Here is an 11199-nt window from a genome sequence, read left to right as displayed (position 1 = left end):
TTTTTTTTTTTTTTTTTTGCTACTGCAGATGCCAGTTTACACTTTGGGACCAGAGAGGACACCCACTTCTTCATTCTCTGAAGGTCAGGAAGAAGGGGAGCAGCCCTGCAGCAGACAGCCGCTCTCTAACCCTGCCCAGGCAGCTGGCCGACCCAGAGTGTGCTCCTTAGAGGGAAGGCTGCTGTGTCGGGCTTTTCCAGAGGTGCTTTTCATCTAATTGCCTTTCCAAGTATTCACAACCAACTTCCCCATCAGTCATGAGTTTTTCCAAGACTTACAGGAACCTACCCTAAAGAGCAAAGGAAGTTCTCTGTATGTTTCTAAGTGTTACCTTCAAAATATTTTCAGGGTTCCTGAGCTAAATTTCCCAGGACTGAGACTTTGGATGGTTCAGCTTCCCTGTGAAGACACTGCTGGACAGGGGCTCAGGATGGTTATCCATTGCTCCTCCCCTCCAAGTTAAGAAAGAAAGAGTGTTCGGCAGTAATGCACAGTTGGGGTTCTAAAGTCTCCAGTTGGCTGAGTCAAGTTCAAAGGAACCCAGGACCCCTGGGGAAGTTAGAGGGTAGCTGGATAAACTGGGTTAGTGTGATGGATTGCAGTCTTGATCAGCAAATATTCACTCCCTTCTCCCCTCCTCCACCATCTCAGGGCTGTGTGTACTTTCTGCCTCACTGCCTTTGGACTTGACCACGTGATGTGTGTTGGTCACTGAAATGTGAGCAGATGTGATGCAAGCAGAGCGTTAAACTATGCTTATGTGGTTCTTCCCTCTTAAAGCTCCTTTCATTCACAATGAGAATATGTCTCAGGTACTCCTTCAGCTTGGTCCCCCTGAATGTAAGTTTTGGACATGATTAGTATGAGATCGTTGTTAGATATATGAGCAGAGATGTGTATGATTTGGGGTTTGGGGGTGGTCTGGGCTGAAAATCTACACTGGCACTGGCATGATTAGCAGATACATGGCATTTAAAATCAGGTGAACTCACCAAAGTGTGGATATGGATGGGAAAAAAGTCCACTTGGTTTTCTCTAATACTTAGTGGTCAGAGAGATGAGAAGGAACTAGCAAGGACACAGAGATGGAGCAGCTGGAAAAGCGGGCAGACCACCAGACCAGTAAGGGATCCTGGGAACCAAGTGGAGAGAGGGCTCAGAGTTGGAGAGGGTGATCAGTGTGTCCAAAGCTGCTGGTAGGGCACTGAGCTGACATGCAGAATTACCAGTGCATTTGGTGACAGAGATGTTGTCGGTGTCCTTGATAAGACTATATTCTGTGGAATCCTGATGGTGAAAACATCAACAGAAGGAATTCAGGAGAGAATAATAGGACAGGCATTTGCAAGTATAGAAGATTCTTACCAAATCTTTGCTTAAAAAATGAAGGAAAGAAATGGAGTTGTAGCCAAAGGAAGAAGTAGAATCAGGAAATATTTTTTAAAATGAGCTTGCATGCTGATGGGAATGATCCAAGAGAGAGAAGGAACTGATTCAGTAAAGTTGAAAGAGTGATAACATGGTTCATTGACTGTAATTAGGAGAAGGTTGAGAGTGTGGACTTACATGTAGGACTTAGTCAGATATAGTAGTGAGAGCCTGCAGACATTGTCTTCCAGTTGTATCAACTTTCTCAATAAAACAGGAAGTCAGGTCATCAACAGAGAATGAACATATGGGAGGCAAAGAAGAAAGTATGACAGAGTTATCCAGGAAAGTTGAAGAATGAATGGACCAAGGATGTATAGCTTTTGTGTTGGCTAGCAGTGACTCTTGTGAGCACTTTTACCTACTATCTGATAAAGCCTTACAACTGACACATGATGTAAGGCCTATTATTTGCTTCATTTACAGAAGAGGAAATTGAAACACAGAGTGATCAAGAAACTTGGCCAAAGTCACATAGGATCTGAGCACAGGCAATCTGCCTCTGAACTCAAATACTTAATCACTAGATTAGTCTGACCCAATTAAACATAAGAAAGCCTTTCACAGAACTGAACCAAATGAAATAAAAGTTGAATTAACGTTTGTGGTACAACCACCGGTGTCAAGCTCTGTACTAGATGCCTTAATAACTCTCTGCAGTCATGGTTATTATCAACCTCATTTTACTGCTTGAGGATGAGGTCCAGAGAGAGTCAGTTGTTTGTTGAAAGGTACAGAGCTAGGAAGTGGAATATCTGGGTTTTGAACCCATGTCAGTCTGAGTCTTAAACTCATACCCTGTACACAATGCCAAAGAACCATTATAACATGTGAGTGGGTCTATCAGTTAAAGCTAACTTATTAGCTAAGTACTTCAGAACACTCCCTGCATGAGTCTTTTACCCCCAGCAGGTGGAGAACTTACTATTTAGTCCTTAGAGCAGAGAAAATTTAAGAGAAGGAGACTTGAGGGTGGGGCGGTGGGAGGGGGAGGGTTGGAGAATGCAGGTTGTCTCACGGACCATTTTTGGACACTTGATCTGCTCAGTTAGGAGGAGGGCTTAGAGGTATATGGTGGGAGTCTTGGAATTTTGCATTGTTTTTTCTTTTCATCAAATAGCCTTATTTATATCACAAGAACACTCATTCTGCTCATACAAGCATTTCCAAAAACCATTTTCTCAAGAAAGTGTGCTCATAATGCACCATCTAGACTGAACGGCCACCCACTTCCTCAAATGCAAGGAAGCAGACAGTTAAAAAAAAAAAAAAAAAGCCGAGAGGCAGCAGTTGTTTACCACGACCTTGCCTCAGTGAGGCCTGAGATTCTTTTGAGCAGGAGCTCTGCTTCCCATGAGGCAGAGTGAAGTATCAGCTGGGATATTTCTGGTAAATCTGAAAGCTGAAAAAGCAAGGTGCACACTTCAGGAAGTACCAGCCCCTGTGGGACTGTTGGGGCCTTGGGGAGCCTTGGGGGGATTTGGGTGCCCTCCCCAAGTGACGGATGGATGGACCTTTCCTCTGAAAGAAAGGAGGACACACGTTGGCAAATCAACTTCAAACCCAAGATTGCTTGTGAAGACATCATAAAGGGGAACACGCCCACAAAAGCTAGAAGGAAAGATCGAAAAGGCAAGAAGGGCGGGAATTGAGACAGACTTGTCGCTTCAAGCAGCTACTCACCAAACCGGGAGCAAAATGTCCCTGAAGTTGCCAAGAAACTGGGATTTCAACCTGAAAGTGGAGGCTGGGAAAATAGGTATGGTCACTGTCTTTTTGTTGCCTTTGTGGTTCTTATACATGAGCACTCGCCATTTGCATGTTGGTGGGCAGGGAGCTTAATCTACTTAAAAAGGGATCTCTCAGCTAATCTGAGTTTGGGGAAAATTTGCATTCAAACTGATGTGTTGGCTCAAAGTTCCCAAACATCAGGAGGGGGTTCTTTTCTGTTTGGAGGTGGAGTTGGAAGGGAGCTCCCTGAAGGCTGAGGCTACAGATGGGGTACTTGAGCTGGGCTAAGGCTACAGATCACATGCAAAACTTCACTGCTTGAGCTGTGAAGAAACTCAGGGTGTCCCGCTTTTTGAAGCAAGGGGAGCAAAAAGTAAACAGTGGAAACTGGGCTGGAACACAGAGACATCAGAAGGTGGAATAAAGACATTGTTAGCTAAAGGGACGGAGTGGAACAGAATTCTTAGTGAAGCTGAAAAGAGAAACGCATTGTAGATTAATTATCGTAAGGAATGCTGGCATGTTTCCTTAGATATTCTGGACTTTAGTCTACATCCCTTCTTATTAATGATGAGAGTGACACTGATTTTACACTGCTATCCAATTGTTTTCAGGAATTTCTTTATATGGGTTTCTTCTATTATGAATTATTCTTAATTGATCACAGTAATTTACTGTAGAGCAGTGGGCTGAAAGTGATTTCCCTGTCTTTTATACTCACACTTGGATGGTGAGCAACTTCCTTGACATTAAATAAGTGGGGAGGTGTGTCTTGTGGCTTGGAAAAGTTTTGCTTGGAACAAGGTTTAGATTTGGTCTTCTAGTGGTGGTTGATATGTTACTAAAACAGGCCATTCATTGCAAAGTCATATAATGAAGGGTTAATGATAGGGGTCTGAGAAGAGAGTTGAAAGAAAATCAGGGGTAATCAGAGAAGCCATTAATCTTGGTGTCCAGGAAAGATTAGTGGTCGCTAATCTAGCCAGGAATTATTGCATGCTGAGATTGATTCTGAGAATAGGTGGTGTGCATACCTCTTACATAAAGCAGCAAGAAAATTTTCTCCTACTTACTGTTGATAACTGTGTACTTGGCAAATGCTCACTTTATCATATTAATGTCACAAAAAGTCATTTTCAGGAGTAAAACTTCTATGATTTTGTTCCATTGTAAATGTCCTGCTTCTACTGACATGGGGTCATTCTACCATCTCACCATCTGTGTTCAAACAGGCCTTATTCTCCCTCTGTTCAAAAGTAGGAAACATGAAATTAATTAATAACTAAATCATCAATTGATTAAGTGGTCAAATAATTTTTTCTTCAGTGATATAGGAAATTACCACACTAGAGTATACATCTGCATATTCTCAGATCTGAGATTAGATTGGGTAGATTTCATGATTTCTACCCATGTTTATTAAATCATGGTCACCTCAAATGCTTGCTAAAAATGCAGGTTCCTGGGCATTATCCTAACTTGTGAAATCAGAATATCTGGAGGGAGGCTTATACACTTGTAATTTAACAAGCACCCACCACTCCATCCCACCTGATGAAGAAGTCCTGCTCTAGGGGCTGTGGTCTAAGTTAGTAGACTTGAAGAGCTACCATTCATCCAGCATAGAGCACAGTGTCTGGTCTTAGTGAGCATACAATAAACACTTGTTGACTGAATGAATGATTGACTGTAAGCAGTTGATATTATTTAGTGTTATTTAATGAAAAAAATAATAATCACTTAATGAAAAATAAAGAAGCCCTTCTCATTATCCATGCCATTTATAAGTTTGTCACCCTAGGAGACTGGACTGCAGTGAGAATATCTTTCACGAGTGTCACATTGATAAGGATTCAAATCATAAGCTGTGTTCTCCCAGGAGAAAGAGTCACTGACTCAGCCACAGACCACTGGTCCACTCACCAGCATCCTGTGTCCAGGAGCAACTGTAAGAATTAGCTTAATAGTATCTCAAAGAATCCCATAGCTATTAAGAAGATGTGTGGAACTGGCAGTTGTGTCAGTGAAGTCAGTGACCAGTCTGGTAGTAAGGAGTAGATCAGAGTTTCTCTACCTGGATACGATTGATATTCTGGACTGGATCATTCTTACTGATGGGGGCTCTCCTGTGCATTATAGGATGTTAGCAGCACCCTTGGTCTCTACCCAGTAGCTGATTGGAGGTACTCTCCTACGACTATCAGCTATGACATCCAAAATGTCCCCAGACATTGCCAGATGTCTGGGGAGAGACATCTGCCCTAGTTGAGAACCACTGGAGTGGATGATCATCAAAGGGTGGGACCCAAGTATTACCTCATGATTCACTGCCTAGGTCAATTTTTAAGAGAATCTTCATAAGATACAACTTCAGGGGGATGAGCATTAGCATAAGGAGGATACGAGGAACAGCAATTGCTTAGGGAAATAGTAAGGCTCTAACACATGGTATGGCCATGGAGGGGGAGGTCCCAGCTATTTTTTTTTTGGCCAGCTGTGCTTCCAGTTTCCCCTAAATCTTGTGGGTGCTGAGCCAGGGCCAGAGTGAAAGTGAAAGTGTCTAAGAGTTGGGGAGGGGCTCTCTACTGCATTTTCAACTCAGAGCTGAGGTGGAGAGGGGTACTGGTTGGCAGAGCTGATCCAGGCATCACCAACAGGGGCCCAGCAGTGCTGGGAGAATGTGACCCAGGCCAACCTGCATCTGACCTGGTGATCCTGGTGGACCACCCCTAGAGGAAAGGGGAATGAAGAGCAAACATTTGACTTGAGGTGGAGCCTAGAACATACATTTCTTTGGTCCTTTATCATCTTCCATTTAGTTCAACAATGAAACTCAAGAGAGCCTCCCACTGCGTTCTTGCACTGTTATTCAAATCTTCTACTTCTCCACGTATTTGTCTTTCTCATTGACTCGTAAGCCCTGTGCCCAGGGCTTAGCATCTTCTCTTGCACACTGTTGGGTATGGCACATCCAGGGTGCCCAGTATGTAAACAGTATTCACCATCCAGGAAAAGCCCCTTTCTGCCCTGTGGGTTGGGAACATTTGGTTGGGAGCAGGTTGGAAGATCACCTGTGAATTTCAGGACAGCCCATATTGCATCCAGTCTCATGTCCATCTTATTTTGTTTTCAGTTCCTCCAAGTCCAAACAGGAAACAGAACCTAGAGAGCTTTTGGAGCTGAGACACATAATGACAGGAACTGTGGACTGGTGGTTGTTTTCATGTTTTTCTCCCTCTGAATTTAATGTTGGAAAGAAAACTATTCAGAAACAAAATGTCATTGGGGCGCCTGGGTGGCTCAGTCGGTTAAGCGTGCGACTTAGGCTCAGGTCATGATCTCACGGTTGGTGGGTTCAAGCCTCTTGTCGGGCTCTGTGCTGACAGCAGGTCAGAGCCTGGAGCCTGTTTTGGATTCTGTATCTCCCTCTCTTTCTGACCCTCCCCTGCTCACACTGTCTCTCCCTCTCTTTCTCAGAAACAAATAAAACATTTAAAAAAATAAAAAAAGAAAAGAAAAGAAAATCAGAGGTAAAGGGAATGAAAACATTTGTTCCTTAAGGCCTCCGTAACTGGGCCAATTGAAAAGACCTAAGGCTTTATGCAATGGAGGTTATTTTTCTTGTTAAAAGAAGTCAGATTTGAAAGTATAGTTTTAGATTGATGCATTGATACAGCCATAGATTCACAGACATAGAATTAATAGATAAAGCAGTCCTGGAGTGCCTTGGTGGCTCAGTCGGCTAAGCATCTTACTTTGGTTCAGGTCATGAACTCGCAGTTCGTGAGTTTGAGCCCCTTGTCGGGCTCTGNATTATTTGTTTTTTGGAGATTGAGTTGTATCAGTTATTTATAGATTTTGGATACTAACCCTTTATGAGATATGTCATTTGTAAATATCTCCCATTCCATAGGTTGCCTTTGGTTTTGTTGATTGTTTCCTTCACTGTGCAGGTTTTTATTTTGATGTAGTCCCAGTAGTTTATTTTTGCTTTTGTTTCCCTTACCTCAAGAGACATATCTAGAAAGAAATTGCTATAGCTGATGTCAAAGAGGTTGCTGCCTGTGTTCTCTTCTAGGATTTTTATGGTTTCAGGTTTCATATTTAGGTCTTTCATCCACTTTGAATTTAATTTTATGTATGGTGTAAGAAGTGGTTCAGTTGCATTCTTTTCTATGCNGATGGCTCAGAGCCTGGAGTCTGCTTCAGATTCTGTGTCTCCCTCCTTTCTGTTCCTCCCCTGCTCACCCTCTCTCTGTATCTCTCTCAAAAATAAAGATTAAATTTTTTTAAATATATAAAGCAGTCTTATGAGTAAATAAAAATGATAAAAGAAAATAAACAACATGAATAGGAATTTTACAGAATATGGATTATGCCACCAGTAAACATATGAAAATATGCTTAATCACAATAACCAGGGAATGTAAGTTAGAAGCTCGACAAACTAGTTCTCACCCGCCACATTGGCTAAAATCAAAGTCTGACAATACCAAATCTTCTCAAGGACATGGAGCAATAGGAACTCTCCTACACTGAAGATACAACCATTTTTGAAAAACAATTCGGCATGGCTTAGTGAAATGGATGATGTGCAAACCCTCAAAGCAGCCATTTCACCACTATGGAGATGATCCCCTGGAGAAGCTATTGTACATGTAAATCAGAGACACTATTGTGCCTAGAAATCAGAATAGATGTATGTTCGTTCCCTAGTAGTATTGCTCTTAATAATAGGGGACAGGAAGCAACCCAAATGCCCACCAATAATACATGGAAAAATAAACTGTAGTATTTTTAATAAATGGATGCTGCATAAGACCAAAAGAAATTAATTTTAGTTACATAGTTAAATGAGATTGAACAGCAAAAACTTAATATTCAGCGGAAAAGAAAAATCACAGATGAGCAGAATGGGAATTATTTATATTAAGGTTAAAAATGATATCTGTGCCTGGCAACACTGTAAGGAAAAGCAAGGGGTTGACTAATATAAAAGTCAGGGTGATGGTTCCAGAGGGAAAGCAAGGAAATATGTTTGGGAAGCTTCAAAGGTACCTAACCACAGTGGTAGGTACATGAGAGTTTATTTTATTATTGTACTTAAAATGAACAAAGAAAATATAAGCTCTCAAATACCCAGAAGGATGTACACAATTTGTTAGTGGTAGTTAAGTATGGGTGAGGCATGTATGGGTAAAATATAACCACACACATATGTATTATTATTACTTTTTTTGTGTGTACTCCATAATCCCCATTACCTATTTCACCCACTCCGCTCACCTCAGTTCCCTCTGGTAGCCATCAATTAGCTCTTTATAGTTAAGAGTCTGTTTCTTGATTTGTATTTCTCTGTCTTATTTTTTTCCCTTTGCTTGTTTGTTTGGTTTCTTATATTCCACATATGAGTGAACTCATATCGTGTTTGTCTTTCTCTGACTTACTTATTTTGCTCAGCAGTATAATCTCTAGTTCCATCCATTTTGTTGTAAACGGCAAGATTTCATTCTGTTTTATGGCTGAATAATATTCTAGTTTGTGTGTGTGTGTGTGTGTGTGTGTGTGTGTGCGTGCGTGCGCCACTTCTTTATCCATTCATCAATTGATGGACCATTTGGACACTTTCCATATCTTGGCTATTTTATTGTAAATAATACTGCTATAAACTTAAGGGTACATGTATCCCTTTGAATTAGTGTTCCTGTATTCTTTGGGTAAATACTCAGTAGTGCAATTGCTGGATTATAAGGTAATTCTATTTTTAACTTTTCGAGGAAACTTCATACTGTTTTCCACAGTGGCTGCACCAGTTAGCATTTCCACCAACAGTGCACCAGGTTTCCTTTTTCACCACATCCTCACCAACACTTGTTGTTTTTTGTGTTATTGATTTTAGCTATTCTGACAGGTGTGAGGTGATACCTCATTGTAGTTTTGATTTGTATTTCCCTGATAATGAGTGATGTTGAGCATATTTTCATGTGTCTGTTTGCCATCTGTATGTCATCTTTGGAAAATTGTCTGTTCATGTCTTCTGCCCATTTTTAAATTGGATTATTTGTTTTTTGGAGATTGAGTTGTATCAGTTATTTATAGATTTTGGATACTAACCCTTTATGAGATATGTCATTTGTAAATATCTCCCATTCCATAGGTTGCCTTTGGTTTTGTTGATTGTTTCCTTCACTGTGCAGGTTTTTATTTTGATGTAGTCCCAGTAGTTTATTTTTGCTTTTGTTTCCCTTACCTCAAGAGACATATCTAGAAAGAAATTGCTATAGCTGATGTCAAAGAGGTTGCTGCCTGTGTTCTCTTCTAGGATTTTTATGGTTTCAGGTTTCATATTTAGGTCTTTCATCCACTTTGAATTTAATTTTATGTATGGTGTAAGAAGTGGTTCAGTTGCATTCTTTTCTATGCTGCTGTCCAGTTTTCCCAACACCATTTGTTGAAGAAACTGTCTTTTTCCCATTAGATATTCTTTCCTGCTTTGTTGAAGATTAATTGAATTATGGGTTTATTTCTGAGTTTCTATTCTGTTCCATTGATCTATGGCCAGTATCATACTGTTTTGATCACTGTAGCTTTGTAAAATAACTTGAAGTCTGGAACTGTGATGCTTCCAGCCTTTTATTTTTTTTTTTCTTTTTCAAGATTGCTTTGGCTATTTGGGGTCTTTGTGGTTCTGAACAAATTTTAGGATTCTTTGTTCTAGGTCTGTGAAAAATACTGTTGGTTTTTTTTGTGTTTTTTTTTAATAATTTTTAAATGTTTTCATTTTTTTCTGGTNATGGCTGAATAATATTCTAGTTTGTGTGTGTGTGTGTGTGTGTGTGTGTGTGTGCGTGCGTGCGCCACTTCTTTATCCATTCATCAATTGATGGACCATTTGGACACTTTCCATATCTTGGCTATTTTATTGTAAATAATACTGCTATAAACTTAAGGGTACATGTATCCCTTTGAATTAGTGTTCCTGTNGAGAGAGAGAGAAAGCGTGAGCAAGGGAGGGTCAGAGAGAGAGGGACACACAGAATCCAAAGCAGACTCTGGGGNCATGTATCCCTTTGAATTAGTGTTCCTGTATTCTTTGGGTAAATACTCAGTAGTGCAATTGCTGGATTATAAGGTAATTCTATTTTTAACTTTTCGAGGAAACTTCATACTGTTTTCCACAGTGGCTGCACCAGTTAGCATTTCCACCAACAGTGCACCAGGTTTCCTTTTTCACCACATCCTCACCAACACTTGTTGTTTTTTGTGTTATTGATTTTAGCTATTCTGACAGGTGTGAGGTGATACCTCATTGTAGTTTTGATTTGTATTTCCCTGATAATGAGTGATGTTGAGCATATTTTCATGTGTCTGTTTGCCATCTGTATGTCATCTTTGGAAAATTGTCTGTTCATGTCTTCTGCCCATTTTTAAATTGGATTATTTGTTTTTTGGAGATTGAGTTGTATCAGTTATTTATAGATTTTGGATACTAACCCTTTATGAGATATGTCATTTGTAAATATCTCCCATTCCATAGGTTGCCTTTGGTTTTGTTGATTGTTTCCTTCACTGTGCAGGTTTTTATTTTGATGTAGTCCCAGTAGTTTATTTTTGCTTTTGTTTCCCTTACCTCAAGAGACATATCTAGAAAGAAATTGCTATAGCTGATGTCAAAGAGGTTGCTGCCTGTGTTCTCTTCTAGGATTTTTATGGTTTCAGGTTTCATATTTAGGTCTTTCATCCACTTTGAATTTAATTTTATGTATGGTGTAAGAAGTGGTTCAGTTGCATTCTTTTCTATGCTGCTGTCCAGTTTTCCCAACACCATTTGTTGAAGAAACTGTCTTTTTCCCATTAGATATTCTTTCCTGCTTTGTTGAAGATTAATTGAATTATGGGTTTATTTCTGAGTTTCTATTCTGTTCCATTGATCTATGGCCAGTATCATACTGTTTTGATCACTGTAGCTTTGTAAAATAACTTGAAGTCTGGAACTGTGATGCTTCCAGCCTTTTATTTTTTTTTTTCTTTTTCAAGATT

General features: G+C 40.2%; 1 protein-coding gene across 2 annotated transcripts in view; it reads left to right on the top strand.

Moving 5' to 3' along the window:
- The first annotated feature begins 2742 nt into the window (after window positions 1-2742).
- The window catches only part of ARHGAP25 (Rho GTPase activating protein 25), a 92069-nt gene continuing 83612 nt past the window's right edge, over window positions 2743-11199 (top strand). The window contains exon 1 of one of the 2 annotated variants that reach the window (XM_077766378.1): window positions 2743-3187. In XM_077766378.1, the coding sequence (XP_077622504.1) occupies window positions 3127-3187 (61 nt within the window). In that variant the 5' untranslated portion in view covers window positions 2743-3126. The remainder of the gene's footprint in view (window positions 3188-11199) is intronic. The other variant, XM_077766380.1, reaches the window with a different exon arrangement.

The sequence above is a fragment of the Crocuta crocuta genome, unplaced genomic scaffold (genome assembly GCF_008692635.1).
Source record: "Crocuta crocuta isolate KB4526 unplaced genomic scaffold, BGI_CrCroc_1.0 scaffold113, whole genome shotgun sequence".
NCBI classification, from domain to species: domain Eukaryota; kingdom Metazoa; phylum Chordata; class Mammalia; order Carnivora; family Hyaenidae; genus Crocuta; species Crocuta crocuta.
This window is presented reverse-complemented; position numbering and strand designations above follow the sequence as displayed.